The sequence below is a fragment of the Balaenoptera physalus genome, assembly GCF_965194825.1.
Source record: "Balaenoptera physalus genome assembly, chromosome: 18".
Classification (NCBI taxonomy): domain Eukaryota; kingdom Metazoa; phylum Chordata; class Mammalia; order Artiodactyla; family Balaenopteridae; genus Balaenoptera; species Balaenoptera physalus.
In genome coordinates this window covers 73,074,936-73,100,961 of record NC_138899.1, presented here as the reverse complement: position 1 = coordinate 73,100,961, position 26,026 = coordinate 73,074,936, and the positions used below count along the sequence as shown (strand labels likewise).

General features: G+C 38.0%; 1 protein-coding gene across 8 annotated transcripts in view; it reads left to right on the top strand.

Moving 5' to 3' along the window:
- Positions 1-26,026, top strand: part of FRY (FRY microtubule binding protein) — a 434,377-nt gene that overhangs the window by 261,074 nt on the left and 147,277 nt on the right. For all 8 annotated transcript variants that reach the window (XM_082435479.1, XM_082435480.1, XM_082435473.1 and 5 more), the window contains 8 exons: positions 11,325-11,464; positions 15,344-15,434; positions 15,661-15,740; positions 15,858-15,938; positions 20,810-20,978; positions 23,670-23,762; positions 23,857-23,955; positions 25,633-25,734. In XM_082435479.1, coding sequence (XP_082291605.1) covers positions 11,325-11,464; positions 15,344-15,434; positions 15,661-15,740; positions 15,858-15,938; positions 20,810-20,978; positions 23,670-23,762; positions 23,857-23,955; positions 25,633-25,734 — 855 coding nt within the window. The remainder of the gene's footprint in view (positions 1-11,324; positions 11,465-15,343; positions 15,435-15,660; positions 15,741-15,857; positions 15,939-20,809; positions 20,979-23,669; positions 23,763-23,856; positions 23,956-25,632; positions 25,735-26,026) is intronic.

The window sequence follows — 26,026 nt, the reverse complement described above, 5'->3', positions numbered from 1 at the left end:
TTATTATTTTTATTATTTTGGTCACACTGTGCGGCATGCGGGATCTTAGTTCCCTGAGCAGGGATCGAACCTGTGCCCACTGCATTGGAAGCACAGAGTCTTAACCACTGGACCGCCAGGGAAGTGCCTTACCAAACCCCTTCTCACGTATCGTGTCACCTGGCATTACTCAACCCTTCCAACAAGCCCAAGAAGAAGGTCTCATCGTCATCTCTGTGTTACAGCTAATGGAAATGAGTCCTGGAGAGGTTGCCCTATATTATATGACTAAAGCCTGAAGGGACCGAGACTGGAATCCATATGTTCTAACTATGAAGCCTGTGCTTTTTATTCTGTAACATGCTTAGCTTATGTTTTTTGTTTTTTGTTTTTTTTTTTAATAAAGCACATTTTATTTTATTTTTTTAAAATTTTATTTATTTATTTATTTATGGCTGTGTTGGATCTTCGTTTCTGTGCGAGAACTTTCTCTAGTTGTGGCAAGCGGGGGCCACTCTTCATCGCGGTGCGCGGGCCTCTCACTATCGTGGCCCCTCTTGTTGCGGAGCACAGGCTCCAGACGCGCAGGCTCAGTAATTGTGGCTCACGGGCGCATTTGCTCCGTGGCATGTGGGATCCTCCCAGACCAGGGCTCGAACCCGTGTCCCCTGCATTGGCAGGCAGACTCTCAACCACTGCGCCACCAGGGAAGCCCCAGCTTATGTTTTTAAAAACTAAGTTGGTGAGAATTTAGAGGGGAGTTTTCAACAGGTAATGGATCTAAGATCCCATATCAGTTAAGATTAGGTTTGGCGGCAAATGGCACATAAAATAACAGTGGCTTAAACAAGATAAAAGTTTATTTCTCTCTCTCACATTGAAGAAGTACAAAGAAAATCAGTCCCGTATCTTTGTATTTTTGTTTTCCTGTGTATGGCTTACATTCCCAAGGTCATCTCATGGTCCACTTTGGCTTCTGGAGCTCAGCCGTTACATCTGTGCTCCAGGCAGCAGGAAGGTGAAATGGAAAAAGAATCACAGAAAAAAAAAAAACAAATAAAAAACAGAACATCCTTACACTGCACACCCTACTTCTACTTATGTCCAGTTGACCAGATCTTAATCACACAGCCACGTATACCTATAAGAAAGATTAGGAAATTTTATTTTGGGCAACCATGTGTCCATCTAAAAATGAGGTATTTTATAACTGAGGAAGAAGAGAAGAGTGGATATTGGGTATTACCTGTCTCTACTAGATATTATATAGCCTATTTTTTGTCAAAATTCCCAGTAAAGAGTATTATGTACAGTTCTCTACCTCTTTTTTTTTTCACTGTGGAAATCTCTGAGAATTTGTCAGCTTTCCAGTTTGAATTTTTTTTCATTATTATTTATTTATTTATGGCTGTGTTGGGTCTTCGTTTTCTATGCGAGGGCTTCCTCTAGTTGTGGCGAGCGGGGGCCACTCTTCATTGCGGTACACGGGCCTCTCACTGTCGTGGCCTCTCTTGTGGCGGAGCACAAGCTCCATACACGCAGGCTCAGTAGCTGTGGCTCACGGGCTTAGTTGCTCCGTGGCATGTGGGATCTTCCCAGACCGGGACTCGAACCCGTGTCCCCTGCATTGGCAGGCAGACTCTCAACCACTGCGCCACCAGGGAAGCCCTCCAGTTTGAATTTTAAAATGTATATTTAGAGGTTAAAGCTTTGTGTTTCCTTAAGTTTTCTTTTCTGTTGCTTTTCTATTTAATTAACTATTGGTTTAATATCTCTTATTTAACCTAATTACAATCTAAACATGTATAGGATAGACATGGTTAAAAAAAAAAAAGCCCTATTGTTTCATAAATGACAAGATGTCTAAACAGGATTAATTTTTTGAAGCTCACTATTAGTGGGAGAAGAACTGTACCAGTGACTACTTTGTATATTGGAGAGCTAGGAATTTGTACCCTAATTCCCAGAATTTCACTTTTACAAATGTTATGAATGTGAACTTGACCCATTCTTACACAGTACCTACCTTGTGGCAGCCATGTGCCAAACATTATGCCAGCTTGTGGAAATAAACAGGAAGGAAACATAGTGCCTGCCCTGGAGAGGCCCCCAGTCTAGTGGGAGAGACAAAGAAAAAATATGTAAATCAGATAAATTATAACCTCAGTCTAGTAAGGAAGCTCGCAGTGGAAGAAGCAGGCGTGGTATGAACCCGAGAGCAAGCTTTGCCCTATACTAGGGAGCCAGGGAGGGCTCCCAGTTCCTGCTGGTGGGAAAGTCATACGGTAATGAGAAGTAATAAAGGTGATGAGATTTCCAACAGCGTTTTGAAAATGTACACTGCCACTAATTTATTTTAAATGCCTAAATTAACCCTCAGTGCTTAGAAAGCAAAATAAATGAAAAATTGTCCAGGTAATAAAGTTATTTTAGCAAACATTGATTAGGTGAGTGAGAGCGTGTGTGTATGTGTGTGTGTGTGTACATATACAACAAAGCCCTGTGTGGGACAAAGAGATGTAAGAATGTGGTCCCTGCATTCCAGGTAGGAAGGGTCAGACTGTGGAAGACCTTGATGCCAGCGGGTGGGGCCTTATCCTCTACATGCCAGTATCAAAGAGATCAAAGTGCAGCCTTGATGTTAAACGCCGACTGGAGAGATCCTTTAAGTTTGGAGGCATTTTGGGAGCTGGGGCATCGATAAAGATTTGAGGCTAAAATGGAGACAGTGGAACTAGAAAGAAAGAATGACTATAAGCAACATTATATAAGAGGAATCAATATTGGTTGAGAGAAGGAGAAACAAAAGGTAACTTCAGTTTTCAGCCATGATTTGGAGCCATTTCCATTCAATTTAACAAACATTGAGCACCTGAATCATGCCAAGGTCTGTTCAAGGTGCTGGGGTTACAAAGCAGTAGGAAAGAGTTTCTTCTCTCCAGAAATTCTCAGTCCCAGGAGGAAGACAGATACCTAAACAAATAGTACTGTGATGTAAATATAATAAGAAGGTCCAGTTCAAGTGCTGTGGGATCTCAGGTAAGGGAGTAGTTAAGGATGCTAGAAAGGTGTGTGGGGGGGGGGTGTCATAGGAAGCAGTTAAGGGGCAGTGACATACTAAAGATATCTGCTATCCAGATGGGCAAGATGCGCTGGGCCGTGCCAGACAGGTAGAGCCGAGTGGACAAAGGAGTTGAAGGAGAGAAGAGCAGAGTTCTGGGGAGTGGCCGGGAGGAAGCTGGGAAGGCCGACCGGAGCCCATTGCTCCCGTGACCATGGGAGCCATACTGAGGAGTCTGGACTGTTTTCTATGGATAAGGAGTTCTTCAGAGGAGTGCTGTGCTTGGGGAGAGGGGATAAATTAGTTTTACACGTACTGAATTTTCAGTGCGGGTAAAATACCTCTGGAGAAATAACCAGGGCTCGTTCATTTATATGGTCACCCAACAAACACTGAAAGATTAGGGTAGAGAAAGTGGGTGAGGCATATCATAGGGAAACATAGTTCGTTTAGGACCAGAAAGTGGGATCCACAAAAGAAAGCCCAGAAAAGGAGTGCCCAAAAAAGTGAGAGAAGCCTAAGAAGATGCATCTTCCCAGGGCAGGGGTGGCCCAAGATGGCAGCCTGTGCAGGGACCCTGACGGAAGAATGAGAGGTTAGCAGTTAGGAGCGCATGGGAAGCCCGCTTTGAGAAAGCCTTTTGCTGCAGTGGCTATTATTCATTGCCATGTAGAATACATTTTCATATTGCTGCATTAATGTTCAATAGTTTAAGAGACTTACTTTCACAGCCAAGTTATAGTGGCTGGTCATGATTGGCAACGTTTAAATTAAGAAGCATTACACCAGGACACGGTCATGGTACCAGTGATGAGTTCCCTATCTGTGATCTGTGCAGAGCACCTTGAGAGTGAAGGGCATGGTGAGCTCCCCATTTTAACTCCAAGTGACTTTCCTCTGTTATCAAAGTTTACAGATATTCTTTTAAAATATAAAGGCCAAGGCATTTTATTTTGGATTTTCCAATGAAACAACAGCTAACCTGTGATGTGTGTGGACCTGAGTAGATGGTGATCAAATACAGCTCACATATCAAGTTAACCCATTTTAAAAAGTGAAAAACACCTCTCCAAAATAACCCTCACCTGAGGGACTACGTAACCCTTACCTGGTACAGCATGTACTAATGACAGTCACGAGATACATTTACACACAGATGAAAAGTCTTGCTTGAGTAAAGTAACAACTGAATCTTTATTATTTCACATACCTTCCAGCTACATATGCTTCTTGCCTATTTTCTCTGCCCCTTGGCTTTTAGACCTTTGCTTATATCTAATGGTGGCATAAACATGCAGTAAATTAAACGATACAATTGTACACTGCACGATGTGCTTCTATTTGAAGTATTGCTCCAACTTTGTTTCTTAAAACAGTCTCATAGAGTAAGTGGAAGTTACTTCCTCTTTGCGTAGGAAAGTATGATTACTCCCCAAAGGGGCTTGTGCCAGAACAACCAGGATTAGAATCCAGCCCCTTCTTTTCACAGGTGCATTGTCTTACTGTGCTTTGGTGGTGTTTAAATAACCATACGGGAGATGGCAGAAAGTGCAGTCTAGTGACTGCCTGGCAGCGTCACAGAATCCCAAGGAGGAAAGCGTTTCCGGCAGAATCTGATAAATGTTGTCATGTGCTCAGGAGACTTCAAGGGAAATGATTGCAGAAAGGCCATTGGCTGGTCGTGGGTTTGTCCTTTCTGATCTTTCATAGAAAAGTGTCGGTACTGTAGCAAGAGTAGAAATCAGGTCTCAGGAATGAAGAAGTGAGGCAGGAGGAGGAAGCATCGCCAGTCCATGGCTGATTGAGCCGTCGGCCAGAAGAGGGACCCGTCAGTGGGTCAGAGAGGGGAGAGCGGAGTCAAAGAGGGCTGGGTGTGTTTACTGAAATGCGAGAAATCCGAGAGCTGCATGAAATATGAGAGCTTAATGCCGTGCCTTTCTGCCAAGGGTTGTATCCATTCTTCTTTTTTTTATATAAACTGGCTTATAACAGTATATGTTTCCTGTGTTCAATATTATAATTCGACTTCTGTATTCACTACACCATGCTCACCACCAAAGTTTAGTTTCCATCTGTCACCATACAGCTAACTCCCTGTACCCATTTCACCCTCCCCGTTGCCTCTTCAGTATCTATGTGTTCATTTTTGTTTGGTTTGGTTGGCTCATTTATTTGTGTGTGTGTGTGTGTTTGTTCTTCACTTACATTTGGGCTCAACACCTTTTTCAGGATGCTGGAGGTTCCTGAGAGTCAGACTTGTAGATGAGTCAGGACTTACAATTATCGGTTTTTCTTCAACAGATTGATTGTGGTTCCAGAATAGTTACTTTCTCGGTGTCCTTTCCCATTTGCTTTAGAGCCAGGTGTGCATGCAGCAAACTCGGGGAGTCCAGTGCTGCTGCCTTTCTCTTAAGGAGCTGATGTAGGACAGGCGTTGCTCAGAGGCCTCTACAGTAAGCATCTGGAAGGCACTGTGTTTACATCTGCTGGGGCCAGAAAAGTTGGCTTATTTTGGGAATACAGACTAAGCAGAAAGGTTCTAATGGAGGCCTTGGTAGTTTGTGCTTGGATAAGAGATAAGTGGGTCTTAATTTTTTCCCCCTACGGTTGTCCAGGGTATCCACGGGGCATTGTTTCCAGGGCCTCTGACCTACATGGATGCCAAAATCCACAGATGCTCAAGTCCCTCATATAAAACGGTGTAGCGTTTGCATATAACCCACACACATCCTCCCATATACTTTAAATCATCTCTAGACTACTTATAATACCTATTACAATGTAAATGATATGTAAATATTTATAGATACAATGTAATGGTGTGTAAGTCATTGCCAGAGAGCGGCAAATTCAAGTTTTGCTTTTTGGAACTTGTGGCATTTTAATTTTCTGAATATTTTTGATTTGTGATCGGTTGAATCTGCGGATACAGAGGGCTGACTCTGTACCTAAAAGCAACATTTATCAGCTCTGATAACATCTGTCATCAACTTCTGTCATTCATTCTGTCATTAACTTAGCCTGTGATCTTATCAAAGTCAAAATATTTTGTGTCTGTGCTTCAGTTTCAATATTTGGAAATGGAAGAGGGAAAAAAGAAACAGACACTTTTGAAGGTCTGTTATATGTCCCACACTTCAGAATTTCTCCTTTAGTCTCCATAAAAGCCCAGTGAGGGAAGTATTCTTAAGTCCTGTTTACAGCTGAAAACAGAGCTTCAAAGAAACAGCAACATGGCCAAGCTCGTACAGCCAATAAAGGGCAGAGTTGTAACTTGAACCCCAAACCCGCCGGATCTTCCCAAATTATGAAAATGTGGCTTTTGGAGATCAGGCTTCAGATATGCTGTTCTGAGAACATTAAGTTGCAGCTATTTGCAATTCAGTGTGACCTATTCTTTACTCTAAATTCCAGATAATTTGCTCATACATTCTAAGTAACTTCTTTTGGGATTTTCTTCTAGATGGTATATGTTTATGTCCTTTTGTGGCACCTTAGTTTCTTAATGTGTTAAAAATGCTATCTATAAACAGGAAACACATGGTAAAATAAATCTATTATAAATCTATAATAGAACTAAAATAACTTTTTATCATCTTGGGTAGTAATATTTTCCTGCAAAAGGAGGCAGGTGAAATTCTAGTGCTTTAACATTGATTCTAATGCTTCAATTCAATGAAAATCTATTTAAAATATGTAAGTGAAAAATATAAGCAATTAAGAGAGTAAAAACAAATTAGGTAGCATTGGATTCACATTAGTGTTATTCAGTGTTTCTTATTCTCCAGTGGAACAGTGAGTTCCATAAAATAGACCAAGATGGTAAAATCAAATAATGAAGATCTTTTCCTAATTTGCAAGAAAAACATATTTAACATATAGTTTTTTATAATTTTAAGTTTTTATAATAAATTATTCTTTAGCCTGCAGTGTCTATCATCACTCATCGAATACTGTAAGCTAGCAATAGTATGAAATGTGATTGAGTGAAAAAAAAAATTGCCTCTGAATTGCTATAATAGATCAGGTACACAGAGAAGTACCCTGGCCCCCAGGTGCTTGGCCACCTGAACTAGTTTGAGAAATTAAGCCATCAGTGAAGTTACTTTAAAATTTTTCATTAAATGCACCACTCACGACAAGTCAGCCTTATTACTGTAAAATATGGAATGACTCCACTGAGTAATTATTCAAATATTTATGTGTGAAGTTTCCTTCTTTGCATTCAGCCAGTATAATAAAATGCTTATGAAAAATTAATGTCTTAGATACAGCATAATGGACAGTTTCTTTTAGCCTATTTATATATAAAACGCCAAAATAAACGTTAAGAAAACATTTGCAAAGTACATTTAGTATTCCCCTCTGTCACCCCTCCAAAAGAAAACACCAGCATGAAATAGTTCTGTGATTCTGTGCACTTCGTCTCCTCAAGCTGCACAGTACCTAGCTCATCTGTGATGGAAGAATATGATCATTTAAATGCAACAAGAACATCTTTGTAAATGGGCCTCTCCTTGCACAGCAGCACAGAGCTAGAATTCATCTCACCATTGGCTCTGCTTCCCATAAATGAAGGAGCTGAGTAACCAAGAAGCCAGCTAGACCTTCCTCCCTTCCTGAGCTTTGAGGGCCAGGTCTTTGCAAATTCCACCCTTCCTTCCTGAAAGTCTGAACTCAAAAGGGCAGTAACAGAGAGATGGAAAAAACACACACATCCACCCCCTGCTGACCTTTCATCTCTTCTAAGATGGTCTCAGTGTATTTGCCATGGAAAGCATGCCCAATAGATATAATACCAAGAATGGCTTCAGGATGACTTTTTACGGGTAGAAAAAAATGATTACAGCTGAGGTTAGAAGAACACTCCTGACGTTCTCTATGGAGAATGTGGGTTACACCTAAGTGAAGTAGCTGAATGCTCTGTTAGAGAATGCTCTACCCAGAGAGGTTTATAGGAGTCAAACACAGGTTTATATCACCTTTATGGGTCTGAATAAAGGAGCTGGTAAATGTCACACAGAAATTTTTTTTAATTTTTATTTTATATTGGAGTATAGTTGATTAACAATGTTGTATTAGTTTCAGGTGTACAGCAAAGTAATTCAGTTATACATATGCATGTATCTATTCGAATATTTTTCAAATTCTTTTCCCATTTAGGTTATTATAGAATATTGGTAACTCTACTCAATATTCTGTAATGTTTTTTAAATAAACATTTTATTTTAGAATAGTTTTGGATTTACGGAAAAGTTGCAAAGATAGTACAGACAGTTGTCATATACCCCGTACCCAGTTTTTCCTATTAACATCTTACATTACCAGGGTACATGTGTCATAACTAAGAAACCAATATCAGTACATTATTATGAACTAAATTCTATACTTCGTTTGTATTTCATTTGTTTTTCCCTGATATCTGTCTTCCGTTCCAGGATACCATTGAGGATGCCACAGTACATTTAGTCATCATGTCTCCTTAAGTCTCATCCAGACTTGCACAAGTATTTTTAAATTGCTGAAATATAATCGTAGTGGCTTTGGGATTGTATTACCTATTCAGTAATGAAGACAGAATTAACCCTTGGTCAGGGACTCTGAATTCTGATCCCCTTTCCCATGTGGGAGGAACCCTCTTTGTTTCCCAATTCAAAATATTCTAGATGATGACAACTTGAAGAAATACCCTTTCTGGTGCTGGGGTAACTTTAGAGAGAACTAGGAAATTACCCCCTTGGCACACCATAGTCGGCTTTCCTCCAAAAATTTACTGCTGTTATAGCCAAAGGAAGAGCAGGAAAATTTGTTGTGCCTGTGGATGTTACAGCCTGGAGGGGAGGGCTCTTTTTTTAAAGAAAATAATTAGATATTTTAAAATTACAGAACCCTATAACGGTGACTAGGTTCACCAGGCAGGCTAAATGCAATAGCCTGTTTATTTTTTTTTAACTTAACCCATAACTAAAGATAATGCACAATTTTGTATTATGTACCTAAAACCATAATTATAAGAGAGAGAGCATGAAATAAGCTATCAAGAAATAGAATCTGAGAAAGAAAGCAATCATTGCTTTGCTCAATCTTAGGGCTTGTTTTAAAGGTGACAGTGGAAAGTCCTGTTGACATGAAGCACTTGCGCTTTCATTGCTCTAGTTTCCTGCTTTTGTAAAAGGAAGTTAAGCCTAGGCTGCTTAACTACAGAAATATTTTAAGTTAACTAACGTTTTCCGTTTCTTCTGCCACCTCCCCAGCTCAGGCTCTGAGCCCTGCACTCCTGGAACTGGTGCAGTAATAACCTCATTAGATTCAAGCATGTGTTGTGTATTCTCTTAACTGCCTCTGTTTGCAAACCACTTCGGTCCAGCCTACACGTCACTGCTAGATTAAACCTCCCCAAACATCATTTTTATGGACTGAGTATCCTACTCAGAAATCTTGAGGGGCTTCTCATTTTCTAGAGAAGAAAACTGAAATTGTTTAGACCGTCATTAAGTACCTTTTATGATTTAGTTCCAACTTAAAATTTTCAACATTATTTCCCTCCACTCTGGTGAACCAAAGTCCCTACATCAGTCAGATATTTCTTCTTTCAGTTCCTTCAAAACCTTCATTAATCACATAATCATTATCAACAAACAGTTATTTTACAGCTTCATGATGGTAGGATTTCCTGCTTAGGCTCCTTACTTAGTTTCTTTCTTGACTCTCACTTCAGACTTCTACCCTTTCTTTTAAAAAGGCCCAGGTAAAATCCTACCTTCATTTTTTTTAAACTCCCACTTACCCTCTCCCTCTGGTGATCTGTCTCCTGAGATCTCTCCTGATTGTAATGTGTACTCTTAATATGTTGGTATATTTCCTCCTGGTCTTAATTTCTATATATGCATACTTATATGGGTCTCTATCAAATTGGGATCATACCAATTAAATGATTTTTCACTCTTTTTTCACTTAACATATCATGAACATTTTCATAGCATTAAATATTTTTGAAATGAGATTTTTAATGGTTTCATAGATAATCTACATCAAATTCCACATTGGATTCAGGCGTTTACCTATAGCAGGACATTTGTTTCCATTTTTTTGCTATAATAAGTAATGCTGTCCTGAACATTCTTACTCATCTCTAATTATGTACTTGGGATAAATTCCTGTCTCATCAGTGCTGGGTGTTATGATTTGCCTATACTGTTTGTTAATTAAATAATTAAAACCTATCTCACTGTACTTTGACACATTCTGGTTATAAGACCTTTATCAGAGAGGTGTTCTGCAAATATTTTCTCCCAGTCTGGCTGGTCCTTTCATCACTTAACAGCATCCTTCTAAAAGCTTAAACTTTTAATTTTGATGATTTTCAAAATATCGAATTTTCATGCAATTTGCTTTTGGTTTGATCCCTAAGAAATCCTCACCTACCCCGAAGTCACAAGGATTTTCCCCTATGTTTTCTTCAGAAGTTTTATAGCTTTAGGTGTTATACTTAGGTCTATGACCCATTCTGAGTTCATTTTTGCATGTATTATAATATGAGATATTGACTGAAGTTCAGTTGAGGAGTGATACTTAATAAAAGATCAGGAATCTTTTCAAAATAAGGAAAGTAGAATAACTCATCTATCAAAGGTATGTTTGTTGTTGAAAGAGGGGAGATGTTTGCCTTTGATGTAATACAGAGTGAATTACTGCTACTGATTCATTGAGTCTAATTTGGGGCACACCTCTGATTAGTTTATGAATGATTATTGGCAGAAAACCATACATTGCATTACCACTTAGGTTATTTGTTTGGGGGATAGAATTGCTTATTTCACCTAAGCCATTAAGGTAATCATATTAATTAATGTATTATTATTAATGTATTTATTTATTATTTATTATTTATTTATTTATTTATTTATTTATTAATGTATTTATTTATATAACAAGCATTTTTGAGGACCTAAGAAGTACAGTCCCTGTACTTCTTAGATGCTGTGGGAAAATAATTTCTTTGCAGTCCATGAATAACCTGTATGCAATTAACATCTGATTTCTAGAATGAAAGAGAGTCAGAGTAATTATCTTTCTTAAACCACAAAGTTATTATATTAGGAACATCTGTCAACAGTAAGAAACGGGTTCTTGGGAATGTACTGCTAAAGATTATTAAGGAGAGGACCGTGATAAATAAGAAAATTTTGTAGTGACTATGGTTTGGAGTTATTTGTGAAATAAAAAGTTTCTCAGTAATTGGCAGTGCCACCAAAGCTTTTTAATCGCCTGCTTTTCTCTGTAGGTCATCAGTTCAATGAGCTCCCTTTCTGAGTACTGCCTGCCTTCCATTCTACGTACATTATTTGACTGGTATAAAAGGCAAAATGGCATTGAGGATGAATCACATGAATACAGACCAAGAACCAGCAATAAATCCAAAAGGTACGCTTCTCTATGTAAGGATTATGAGGATTATAGTTTTTTCTTTCTTTCTCTTTCTTTTTCTTTCTTTCCTTTCTTTCTCTTTTCTTTCCTTTCTTTCTTTCTTTTACTTTCTTTTTCTTTCTTTCTCTTTCTTTCTCTTTCTTTCCTTTCTTTCTCTTTCTTTCCTTTCTCTTTCTTTCTTTCTTTTCTTCTCTTTTCTTTTCTTTTCTTTCTTGAAACAAATCAAAGTGGGACTTGGGTGGCTTCTAGATCTTCCTGCCTCTTTACACATGAGCACCACCTTGTCTAGCAGGTGGCACATTTGGAGTATTTGTCACGGCCAGCTGTCACAGGTTGAAAATTCTTACATGGCCTTATTTTGACAGTGGTGGGGGCAGGGTGTCAAGGACCCTAGGTAACCCTCTTGCCTGCTTCTCTCCTGGGCCCTCTCTCCTCCAGTCTGCACCTGAAGGCAGAAAGCCTGCAGCAGGCCCTGCCCGACATTGCGTAGATATTTGGATCTGCGTTCGTAACCTTGAGTGCCCAGGGTACTGTAGTGCAAAGGACGCTGGGTTGGACCTTAGAGGTAGTCATGGAGCTGCCACTAATTAGCCATGTGACTTTGGCCAGCTCCCCAACAGCTCCCCAGCTCCCAGCCTTTTCGTGAGCAAAGGGGGAAGTCAGATCACCCCATCTCTAACTTCCCTTCTAGCTGAGAATTTTGTTTATTGGATTTGAAAAGTGGAACTTGCTGCTACATGAGTTCTTCAGCCATAAAACTTAAGATTCTCGTTCTGTCCAATGAATGTTAAGTCCCCCAGAATTTTAGGTAAATATGTATAATTTCATATGTTTGAAATCAACCTATTATAGCAAGGTAGCAAATATAAGAAAGTTTAATACATTTACCTTTCTTTAAAAAAAACAAGAGATTTTTCAAAGCACTTAGATTTCTCCACATGGGTTATACATTTTTTAATGCTTTTAAAGACAATATAACTGAAATTAATCACTCAGAAAATCAGATATTAACCTCTACTTGTGAGTGATTTATCCCTCTCATTTTTCTTGACACTCCTAGTACTTAAAAATATGTAAACTTCTCTTGAAATTGAAGACCTGTTATTTTACCAAATTACATTTCACCTGAACTTGTAATTTCATTTTGTAATATGCTTGAGTTTATTCAAGATTCATTTACTTATCATTTTGTTTGGGGGAGAAATTAATAACTTTTGCATATTGAATAATTATTTTAGTTGAAGAAGAATTTTTTTAAATGGAGGTATAATTCACATACCATAAACTGCGTCCTCTTAAAGTGTGTAATTCAGTGTTTTTAGTATATTCACAAGGTTGTGCAGCCATCGCCACTGCCTAATTCAAGAATATTTTTATCGCCCCAAAAAGAAACCCCATACCAATTAGCAATCTCTCATAAATATTTTTAATGTATCAAATTTAAAGGTAAAATTTCAATCCTGTGTCTGAAAATGGTTCAGCCTGTATGATTAATAAATTAATGGCGTCATTTTAGTATTTCCCCCTATTTCATGTTAGCTTATGAATAGATACTAAAACTTTCTAGGGGTGGAGAGTGGGGTAGTTTTAGTGAGTTGAATTAAGTGAGTTTTAGTTTTGTCCTGTTTTGTCAGAATTTAGTTACTAAAACTAGATTTTTCATGAATTGATTTCTTTATGGATTGAAAAGAATAGCTCTTTAGGTTGTACTACTGATTATTTCCAGGAGATCAGAGTCATTGCCGAGATCAAACAGAGAATCGGGACAGTGAAATTCAACTCAATTGCATTTTAGTTAGCACTTGAAAGTTTAAAATAAGAGAGAGAGAATGTGTGTTTGGGACAAAGCCAAAAGAATGAGGGTCTCTAGAACATGATGTAGCTAATAATAGGGGTTTCTCTTAATAGAAACAAGAAAAGAGGAACTTAAGGAAGAAGCATAAGCAACTGAAAACAGTCAAATGTGATGGATGTGTATTTGGGTTATGATTTCTAAGATTAGTATAGTATCAACATTTTGACTGCCAAATAAATTTGTCAGATGCCTCTGGCTCCTGGCAGTTGGACCTGAAACTAGCAATAAAGTTGAATTCATTATTGGAAAGATATATGTCTTCCTTTTATTTGAAAGCATAAATTGGCTTATTAAATAAAACAGAATCAGGAGTTTAAAATTTTGTTTCTACCAAGATTTTTTTGCTACTTTTTCAAGTTCCTCTGGCCCCTTTTGGAGACCCCTTACTACAGCCCTCTTCTCTCTACTGCTGCTGGCCATCTTTGAGAGTTTTCCCTCCCTGTGGTCTTCAGACTTCCTGTTTCTCTTCTCCATGATGTAATTTCTGGGTCAGACTTGTGGACGCCCTCTTTTTAATGCAGCTCCATATGTTTTCCTCTCCTCCCTTCATCTGGCAGCAGCACTTTCTAGTTCTAGTGGGTCTTGAAGGGCTCCAGATGGATGGTTTGGTCCATTGCTCTTTCTCCTGGCAGGACTGTCTGTAAATGATCCTGAGTGAATGAGTTCCTGCCCGGTCCATACATTTCCCCTTGAAAGTTAAAGCCGCAGCTTCCCTTGTTGACCTGCTCTGTCACCTACCAGGCTTAACTGGACTTGCTCAAGGAGGCAGAGCTCCTCCAGAGTTCTTTTTTATATCTTTTATATGCTTTCCTCTCATTCCCTCTTGACTGAAGAGAAAAGCATTCCATATTTAAAATAGTCTTGATTTATTTTGAAAATATCTGCCTGACAAATCCAAATTCTGTCATCCTTTCTCATTGCTTTTATTTAATATGCAAGTACTGAGCAGTTGTATGTTTGGGAGACTCTACTAAATACACGTTTTTCTCTTAATACTCAAGCAAACCTTACTATAATTACTATTATTATTTCCATTTTGTAGATGGAAAAATTACTGGTAAGTAGAAGAGGCGTAATTTTCACCCAGGACTGTTCTACACCAAAACCAACACTCTTTTTTTTTTTTAATTTACTTTTTTATACAGCAGGTTCTTATTAGTCATCAATTTTATACACACCAGTGTATACATGTCAATCCCAATCGCCCAATTCATCACACCGCCACCCCAAAACCAACACTCTTAACCACTATTCTGTGCTAAGGAACTTTGCAGTCACTTCAGTTGCTCAATTCCAAATTAGTCCTCAGTACATTAGAGAAGCAGGAAATATGAAGGGAAGGGGGTATGAACTCACATTTCTGTCCTCCTGACGGTGATAATTCTGCTCCCTCACTTTGGAATGAGTTCAAATGGCTCCACTTTGTCCCTCCTACCTCTTCTTCCATCTGCTTTTTAATCTTTCTCTCTTCCACCACCCCCTCACATCTTCTTTCTTCCTCTCATAAATCTCAAGTGGCAAAAGGTCAAGAGGAAAGGGACAGGGGGAAAGAAATGAAATGTAATGCTGATCCTTTCTCCTCCCACTGCAGTCCTGATTCCATAGGTAATCATATTATTTCTTTCTTTAGTTGTTTAACTCTTTTCACAAGATCCTCTCAGGGTCTACCTCTGGCACCGGGGCCCTGTATCATGTTTGTTTCCATTTTACAGATGATAGGATTCCTGTGCTGAAAGATACCTTAGAAAAGTCCACAAGATGAAATTGTAGACTCACAGATAGCTACCCAAGTTGACATGGTTGGATATTTAAAACCTGAAGTCAAATATTCAAATCTGATGTTTGTCCACTGCACCAGATTGATCATAGGAATAACTTCAGTGTTTATTTACCACTGCAGTTTCTTCATAACAAAATTGGTTTGCAGTCCACTGGGGATGAGTCCTAGATTTTTGGGTGAATTACATCACTCTGAGGATATTTTCAGTGCCCATTTAATGTGAATATTTTAAATTTTACAGTGATGAACAGCAGCGAGATTATTTAATGGAAAGACGAGACCTCGCCATTGATTTTATTTTTTCTTTAGTATTAATAGAAGTTTTGAAACAGGTAGGTCATTAATTTAATGTTACTTTAGATAAGATTTATTTATCTAAAAACTACTTATGTTTTTAAGGTCAAGTTTATTAAATTGTTCTTGAATTTCAAATACTATGTCATATGAATTATATTTATTGATTGTTAAAGGCCATATATAGTTCATTGTAAGTACTCTTACTGATTTGATCTTTAATATTCCCTTCCAAGTTAAGAGCCATCTTTTTTTTTTTTCCAGATTCCACTTCATCCTGTAATAGACAGTTTAATACATGATGTTATTAACTTGGCTTTCAAGCACTTTAAGTACAAAGAAGGGTAAAGTAATTTGTCATCTTCGAATTTGAAGAAGTTGGGTACTTAAAACTAAATCAAGTTTGCTCTTTTCAGATGACCTGGGGGTATTCCTAACTTGTCTAATTGTATGTTATTTAGGTACCTTGGTCCTAACACTGCCAATATGCACATTGTGGCAGACCTGTATGCAGAAGTCATTGGAGTGTTGGCACAAGCTAAGTAAGTGAACCTCAGAATCCTTCACCATAAGAACATGAGTGCCTCTTCTGTGCCAACCCAGCCCTACTCTCAGGAAGGGGGAGGGTGTGAGCTTACCAGAAACTAGGGTTTATTTATGCTGTGTGTGCCCTGTCTCTGAACCTCACAAGAAGCTCCCCAGAGCAAGTACCATGTCTTTTTCCAATTTGTTTTCTCCTTTAGCTTGTTCACTTGGCAATTGATCCAGATCCTACCAAGGGTCCGTGAGTTTCAGACTATTGCATCCGAGAAAGAAATGAACTAACCAAAGTACTTTTCTTCCTGCTTAATTTTCCAAAGAAGTTTATCAGTTTTAAAAGTTTTGTTTTCTATATTCCATGAGTGGGTGGTTATGATATAGCATCCATGAGTGGGAAAATTCCATTCTAGAATGTCCCTTTACTATAGACCTTACTTAATTCAGCTGAGCTAAAAATGTCCAAGACACTGTCATGGAAACAAGTCAGAAAATTCTCATTGCTAAATATATCTGGCCCCATAACACTACTTAGCAGGCTAGAACAAAGTGGTATTAGACTATTAGCAATAATATACTTCTTCCAAAAGTGATGTCACACCCTATTCACCCATCTTCATCTTATTCAACCCTGAGGCAAATCGGGCAAGATCCTGAATTTCTAGGTTAGGCAAAGTGAGCCAGAGACATAATGTGAATCCAAGCCAAGAGGCTAGCTTGGAGCAACAGTGATGCCCTGATCTTTGTGAAATTGCAACCCTCAGAGAGATTTGTATCTTCAAGAGATGGAATTTCCTAACTTAGCAGTGTGGAAACACTCAATTTATCACAAAACAAAATTTTTAAAAAGTACTTACTCAGCACCTTTAGCTAGCCAAAACATAGTCAAGAACTCAGGAAACAGACCCCAAAAACTCCTTGAGGTGACTTATTTAATCTAACCCTGTTTGTCTATTCATCTTGACTACCTGTTTTTTTTCTAACACATAAAACATCAGTACTAGATGAAAGAGACTTAGATACACTGACGCCCTGAGAAATATCAAGCTCAAAAACTGACAGCAACAGAGAGGAAAGAGAAACTGGCCAAAACATACATAAGAACTAAACATTAGAGTTACCTGGACCATTTTGCATGAGAATATATATTGTACTTTTATTACAGCCCATTGTAATAATTGTAGTTCATGAAAAAAAAAGTGTAATGCATTTTGGAGAGATTTCCATTGCAATTAAATAATAAAAGTATTGGCTTTTTGAAGGAATAAGCTGCAGTTATCTGGCAAATTAACTCATGTGTCTCTACCTCATTCCTAGAAAAGATCAGAAAAATGAGTTGTTAATATGTATTTTGGCTGCTTTGTCAAACCCTGGAAATCTCATCATATTCCTTTGTAATTACCCCAGCCTAACTCTCTTATACAATCATTTGGAAAGTTTAATATGCCAGAAATGACTTCTTGTGTTTTTCTTAGTTTTGTGAAATGTACATAACAATATCGGTTACTATAGAATGACCTGCCTTAGCTACACCAATTTTCAGTCGGTTGAGAATGAATTGAGAGACAACGTCAAAATTAAAGCAACATTCTAAGGTTGTAGGAATTTCTGTATTAGGTCTGATTGATGATCCACTGAGCCAGTGTTTTCTTGCCAACAGGGACTTTTTAAAATTTTCATGTCAGTATTTGTCTCAATTCTGCAATAGTAGGCTATAACAAATGCCTCAATTTGGATAATGCTCTATTACTTTTTAGTCACAAGAAAACGCTTTCACCAGTGGCTTCTTGCAGTAATTGCAGTAATATATAGTAATCCCATTGATAAATTCTTAACCAGTCAGTATAGAGTTAACCTTTATTGATAGACAGTACAGTCTTAAACTGGTGTCATACTACAAATTATCACATTACATTCTTCTCATAAGTACACCAGGACCATTACTTTATTGTCGCCTTAGAAAATTATTGCTTCCTTTGTTCTCAGTGGGGGAAAAAAAGGATGTATGCCTATTTGGTATAGGATGGTTATCTTTTTTAAAAAATAAACTTGAGTAATGTAACAATTCTAATTTTAGATTTTATATCTAGATCACAGTGGTAATGCACATAAATATCTTCTTCATTATGACTTTAGATATTAATATTTAGTTTGGTCTTTAAGTTTTAGCAGAATCACTATTTTTAATCTTACTAGTGATAATGTGCTCAATTCCTGTCATTAAGGGAAAATTTTTTTTTTTTTTTTTTTTTTTGCTATTAAGTGATATTCACCCAGGGTCTTGACTTTTTCAAAGTCAATTAAGTTAAAGTTAGATTTTTTAAGGTAAGTTTTTTGGATTAAAATCTGACATATTCATTTAAATAGTGATGATTGCTTGTAAGATTCATTCCAAAACTGCTCTCTCTTTATGTGATATAATTTCAATATATATATTCTTATACTCTCACTTTAATAATATATACTATACATTTTAAAGCAGGAGACTGAGTAATCGTTTAGTTACTGTATTTACTAAAGAATACTAAACACTCTAGGCGTGGTCATTGAAAAGAAATTTATTTTTCCCTAAAATTATTTTAAGAGAAAATAGATTTTAAGTGCAAATAGATTTTTGGATTATTTTTATTTTAAAATAACATGTTTATGTCATGTGGGACTTTTTAAAGTAAAAGATAGCTATATTTATTTTTAAATGAGAAATAAATGGACTTTCAGCCACTAACTTGTGAGAATACTGAAATAGTGAGGTGTACGAATAACCTGCCTTTTCCTCCCTCTCCTTGTTTTAGTCACGGATTAGAAAAGGAAAACACACTTTCTAAGTATCATGTGATCTTTAAAACAATATAACTCTAACCTGTAAAGTTACTTTTTTCTTTTAAAGTCTCACATTTCAAAATTAAAACCATAGATTTTTTTTTTTTTTTTTTAGTGTTTGGAAATAATTTGAAATAAAATATAATTTTAAAAAATCTAGTTTTTATAGATTTTATAAATTTTTATGATCTTGATTGAAAGTGTCACTTCCGTCGCTTTGCTATGCCATTTCTACTTCCTGTCCTTCATCTGTCTCTGCCTAAAACCTCTGTTCACCCTTTACCCTAACATAAATCACCTCTGAAATCTTTGATTATTCAGCTGGAAAGAGCCCCTTCATTCTCCGGTGCCCCTGGAGCCTCTTCAGGTGTATTATTCACATAAAGGACAGTGTGAAATATGAGAAAGTGATCTGGCCTGGGGCATTTAACCTCCCTGAAGGACCAGAGAGATCCAGGCAAAGTCCCAGGCCCATGCTAACATACCTCATAAATAATAATACTGGTTATTATTAAAATTATTACTATTATTCACATGGGTCATGGTCAGTGCTACATTGTCTTATCTTTCCAGTTAAACTGTATACTGTTCTAAATAGACAGGGACTACATTTCACAGCTCATGACTGTCTAAGGCAGCTACAAAATAGTGGAAATTCCTGGAATTCACATCAGAAGATCACAAAGTCTCATTTTTTTCACTTTGACCTTCCAATCTGTTTCTTCATTCATAAAATGGAAACACATTCACTACCTATTTTCTGCTCCATTGCCTTCTTAAAATCTTTTTTTTTTTTGGATGCAGCAAACGTAAAGAAAAATCCATAAGTTGTTTAGAAAATACAAACAATTTTAACAAATTGTTACTAAATGAACACCATGTAACCTCCTGCATTCTAGCCGAGAATGAGAAAATTGCCAGCTCTCATGAAGCCCGTAACAGCCAACTTGCCAATCATACACCTGTCGCACTGCCTTTTGGTGACACCATATCTGTATGTTTACCACCTCCCTTATATGTCCTAAAATTTCTGCTTTGAGGTGTCAAGAGTTGCGATTCCAAACTTCTGGGATTCTATTAATTGGCCTTTAACTTTTATAGTCGTAATTACCCTCTGTGATCATACCTTGCTCCTAACTGATCCTTTGCAGAAACTCAGGCTGATAGTTTCAGGAAACAAAATACAATGAGTCTTAGAATGCTTTCCTTGTTTTTCCTTTTTTTAACCAGTAGTCAAACCAGCCATCTCAGAAACAGTTTGGATAACTTGTTTGTATATGTTCCTTTACCCTTAGGCACTTTGACAATCTGCTACTTTCCATCCTCTTAAGATCTATTCTCTTTTTAAACTTTTTATGATAATGTTGTTGTTGTAATTAATGTTAGTAATTATTAATATTATTTTACTTTCAAACAATATAAATACCTTAAGTTCCTTGGGGACTGTGTCTTTTTATTTGTAAAATCCCATACATGATTAGAGAGCTTATTCATCTTTTAGAGATGATTTGAATTTTCCCATTACTAGATTTTCCTTCAACGTGAAAATATGTTTTTCAATAATCATTAACCTAAAACTATAAAAGAAGCAACAACAGAAAACTGTGGAAATGGATGTAGGAATATTACTTGGCGTTATTTGCTGTCATTGTCAGAAATACCTGGCCTCCTGTGTTATTGCTCATCTTCTCACAGTTGGATGCTTCTGGCCCTTGGGGTCTGTAAGTACCTGGGAAACTGCTAAGCCTGAGGAAATAGAGCTTTTCATCACGCTCAGTTTAAGAGCTGAACCATTTTGAGAGGCTCTAAATAACCTTGGATCTTCTCCCTAGCCTGAAGGAGACGTTGAGCATCTGATAGAATAAGAGAAGAAAGGAGAAGATGGGACTCTTTACTAAATCCTCAATATCAAAACCTTTACAAGATGACAGCCATTGTACTTCAGCTGATTTGAAGGTCCCCGCCACTTTGCCCTGTCACTCTTAGATGCTGGGGACCCGCATTACAGTTACTTTCCTACCCATTATTTGATAAATCACTCACGTTCTCTTCTTAGATTCCCTGCTGTAAAGAAGAAATTTATGGCAGAGCTCAAAGAATTACGGCACAAAGAGCAGAGCCCATATGTTGTTCAAAGCATTATCAGCTTGATAATGGGGATGAAGTTCTTTCGAATTAAGATGTATCCGGTGGAGGACTTCGAGGCCTCTCTCCAGTTTATGCAGGTACCGTCTTGGGCAGGAGAACTAAGGGGCTGTCAGCTTGAAGCGTCTGCCTTCCTCAGAGCGACTGACCTGGGCTCTGAGAACCCGTTCACTCGCCCATATGGAAAAAACCCTACGCTTTTTCCTCAGTAATTCATAAAGGGCTTCGTAACCAAGTCATAGGGTTTCAGGCACTTAATTTCATTTTTAAACTCATGTCACCTTTGGAGTAGGGTATACAGTGGAATCTTATTTGTAGACTTTTTTTTTTCTCTTTTTCACCCATTGGCTGCATATTGTTCTGTCAATAAAATATAGCTGATTTTTTACCTTTTGAGATCGATAGCATTGAGTTGGCGACGTTAACATTTCCAGGCATCAGAACTTTAAGTAATGATATCTTTTTTATTCATACTATAAAAAGGAATCCATTTTTAAAAAATCAACTAAACCACACAGGTTTAGGTGTCTGTGACACAGTGTTCACCATTATGTACTAAAAAAAGAATTATTGCTAATGAGGATTTCCCAGAATACACAGCTCTATTAGTTTTTCTGTGTGTGTGTGTGTGTGTGTGTGTGTGTGTGTGTGTGTGTGTGTGTGTTTTGTTTTGTCTTTTGTTTTTTTGACCACGAGGCAGGCATGTGGGATCTTAGTTCCCCGACCAGGCATCCAACTTGCACCCCCTGCATTGGAAGCGCAGAGTCTTAACCACTGGAATGCCAAGGAAGTCCGCACAGCTCTGTTAGATTTTATAAAACTTTAGTATCTAAAGGGATTTTTTTTCTAATGCTGCTGTGAATTAGATTTAGTGAGGATCTTAATAAAGAGTTTAGATACAGGGGTTATGAGTGTAGGTTGTACCACTTCATACCCACTAGGATGGCTGTGAGCAAAAAGACAGACAACAGCAAGTTATCTGTTGGTGAGGATGCAGAGAAATTGGAACCCTCATACACTGCTGGTGGGAATGTAAAATAGCACAGCAGCTTCTGAAACAGTTTGGCAGTTCCTCAAATGTTTAAATCTAGAATTACTATATAATCCAGTAATTCCAATTCTAGGTATATAGCCAAGAGAAGTGAAAATATATGTCCACACAAAAACGTGAATGCAAGCGTTCATAGGAGCATTATTCATAATAGCAAATGTCCAGGATAGGCAAATCCGTAGAGACAGAAAGTAGATTAGTTGTGTAGGGCTGGAGGAGGAGCTGTGGATACAGAGGTTAGGGATGCCTGCTAACAGGTGCAAAGTTTCTTTCTGGGATAATGAGAAGGTTCTAAATTTGATTGTGGTGAAAGATGTACAATTGTGAATATACTAAAAGCTATCAAGTTGTATACTTTATAAGGGTGAATTGCAGGTTATGTGAACTGTATCTCAAAAAAGCAGTTTAAAAAAAAAAAAAGAATATAGGCCCTGTATCAAATTTCTTGGGTTTGAATTCAAGCTTCAGCACTTACCAGCTCTGTGACCTTGGACAAGTCACACTTAACCCCTCCCAGCTTCACTTACCTTGTCTGCAGAGTGGTAATAATGACACTAACTTTGGAAGGTGGTTCTGAGCATTCGTGGCACGTGGTAAAGGACTCCCTAAATGCTAACTATTTTTATCTCTCTCTCATGCTAATGATTTGTGTATCTATGTACTTGAATTAAGATTTGAGACAGTATTTACATATGTATGCAAAATAATGTAGGAAAAGGGCCACAATTCTGGGGACCATAAAGCTCCATTCTGTACTGGGAAACTCTCAAAGACTTCCCATGCTGGCAGTGCCTGTCTTGGACTGATGTCTTAGTATGATATTGATGTACTGGGAACCTGAGCAACTGTTGTTGGTGACAGTCCCAATGTGGACTGAAATAAGAGGTAATAGCTGATACAGATATCAAAGTGTCATCACAAATACATGCAGCCTTGGACCTTTCCATGAAAACAGCATCTAAAAAAGACCACAGTAAGTTACTACCCAAAAGGCCAGGAAGGGGAAAGGGGCTGGCAGAATTCTGGACAGGCCAACTCTTCTAATATATTATTCCCTGGGCAACCAAAAATACCCTTTTGTAGACAGGAGTCCCCAAGCAGAGACATCCTTGCTTAAGAAACTATTCCAAAGGTTTCTTGTCTGAGGTGGGGAAGGGAAGCATTCCAGACTTGCTCATGAAACTATCTGAATAATAAACGCCTAAAATGTCAGGGCCCTACAAGTAAACGGCTCTGTGCCCGGGGCTGTCAGGGCCTAAAATAAGGTTAATGTCTTCTGCCTCTCTTCCCGTGGTTACCTTCTCTGGGGATCTGTGCTTGTGGGTTAATCAAGGCCCCAGGGCCCCCCACACAGTAGGTAGCCAATAGAAACTTCTTGCAAATGAGTCACTGAATGAACCAACCCGTAAGTCAGTGGATGAATGTCTGCTTGCTGGTTATAGATGCTTTGTCCTTTCAGCAAAGGACAAAGTGATTTTCAGTGATTTGGGGATAGAAGTTAGGGGGAGAGTGAGAAAACCAGCCTTGTAAAATGTCATTGGAAGATATTGTGAACTTAAATATAAATGCTTGAATTAAGTGATTTTTTTAATAGATTATGGAATATGCTGTATTATTGGGTGTGATTAAATTCAGATCTGTTTGCTTAAATTTGCTTACATACATTTTCTGTGCACATTTCAATCTTTCTCCCTCCCTTTACTCTGTTTCTACTTCTTAGGAATGTGCGCATTACTTCCTCGAGGTCAAAGACAAAGATATCAAGCATGCCTTGGCTGGGCTTTTTGTTGAAATTCTTGTCCCAGTTGCTGCTGTGAGTTACATTTTCATTTTTAAGAACTTCTTCAAATTGGATTAGAGAAGCAACAATTTCATTAATATAATATAAACATGCATCTCTATTTCAGGCTGTTAAAAATGAAGTAAATGTTCCCTGCCTCAGAAACTTTGTTGAAAGCCTATATGATACCACGCTGGAACTTTCTTCTCGAAAGAAGCATTCCTTGGTTAGTAACTCTGAGAAAATTCAAAAGACAAAACTGCAGAGACTAAAATTCCTAGGCTGAAATCTATTTGAGAGTCTTAAGGGTTCCACAGATGGGAGAATTACCTACAGCTTCCTCAAAGAGAGGTAGCATTTCAAATTTTGGAGCTTCCACCTATTATTGACCATGACTGAATCATGGTAACATAAGGGGATTAGACCATGTCACCTCAAGGACCCTTCTAGTCCTAAAGATTCCGCTGTTTATTTTCAAGATGGGTTTAACTTAATTTTTATTTTAATTTCTGAGTATTTTTTCAATCTGAAGGCTAAAGTTTATAACAACAGTTTCTTTTCTCAATCCCCAGGAATCTTCACTGGGTAATTCCCATCCTGATATTCAGAATCAAAATGGAACCAGGCAGGAAAGGGAGTTGGGACACAGATAGTTGGCCATTGGAAAGATTCTCTGAAGGCTGAGGAAACAGTTTTGGGGAATGCTTTTGTACTGAAGAGCAGCATAGAAAAGTCTTTTAAATTACCACAACTTTTTTCCTCCATGGTAAATAAAGCTCTGGTTTATGAATCAGCAGGTGGTAGACCAGCTGTAATTGTGATAGTATGGAGGAAGCAGGTTGCTTAGGTAGCTGGTTTCTGGCATCGTTTATGCTAATCTTTAAAGTATGAACATTACCACCGTTATTTGAGCAAATACTCAGTTGCTTTGCGGGCAGTGGTGACAGATTTGCTCATTTGTCTGCATTCTGTGGTCGTTGTGACTGCTTGTGTTTTTGTTTTTAGATTACTGGCTGGAATTAGAGTTGCACTCAATGGCAGTAATAGTTCAAAGTCAGCTTAAAACTAAGTTCACAACAACAACAACATAAGTGTATGGGTTGTTAAGCACTGAATCTCATCGTGGCAATAGATTTTTGCTAATTCAAGTTAATGGATGAGCGAGTTATATTTTTGTTTAAATCTTCACTAGCCCTGATTTTGGGGAGCGCCATAATCTGGTTCGGCAAAATGGTGGTGGGTTCTGCGTGTATATTGTTTGGGTGGCCACCCACAAGCTTTTCTGACTTCTCCAGTTGCTGCGGGAAACCTGCCCAGTTAGGCAGGAAAAGCACAGTAGCACCTCTGTTTATTCGCTCGTAAGCAGATTCCTCCTGCGGTTAAATTTGTCTGGGTGGAGTTTACCAGTGCAGTAACATTTCTTTTAGGAATCTTCCTTAATTACAGGAAGATTGCATGCAAAAGAAAACACATACACTTACCTCTAAGACAGGGACAAACTGGTAGATGTTTATGAGCAAAAAAGCCAGTAACATTTTCAAGATCAGTGTGCCTTTCTGCTTTTTTTCCTGAGGATTGAGAGTGATCTACGATAGTTTGTTTTTAAAATTTATGAGTGAAGACTAAATCAGTGAATCAGATTTCCACTTATGATCCATGAAACTCACTCTCTACCCTCTACATAACTCTAGAGTATTCCATCCCCATCGTCCTCAGAGAGCATTTGCAAAATATCCACCTCTGCATGGCACTTGTTGGGCCTGGGTGTGTTACAAAGTGTCCTGTTTATTCTGGCCCACACAGCCCACAGGGGGAGATGTATGGGTGGTGGTTCCAGAGAGCGTGTGTTACCTGGTTGGTTGAAATAGACATCATCCTGTGACCTCATCTTCTTTCTCCTCAGGCCTTGTACCCGCTGGTGACCTGTCTGCTCTGCGTCAGCCAGAAGCAGCTATTCCTGAACAGGTGGCACATTTTCCTCAACAACTGCTTATCCAACCTTAAAGTTAGTATTTGTCGGCTCAGAAAAGTCTTTTATAAAAATATGTATGAGTCCGAGGCTGGTATGTGTGTTTCTGAGAGTGATTCCTGATGTCTGCAGGGGAAATGATCCTGTACTATTTTGGAATAATGAAAAAAATATTAAGAAGAGTTTTCCTTATTAAATATAGTCAGTTTTAGAAGGCGACTGGGGTTAAGAGAAATCATGTCAAATTGAGGGGGGGAAATCTTTTCTTTTAAAAATTTTTTAAATTTTAATTTTCTTATTGAAGTAGAGTCAATTTACAATGTTGTAA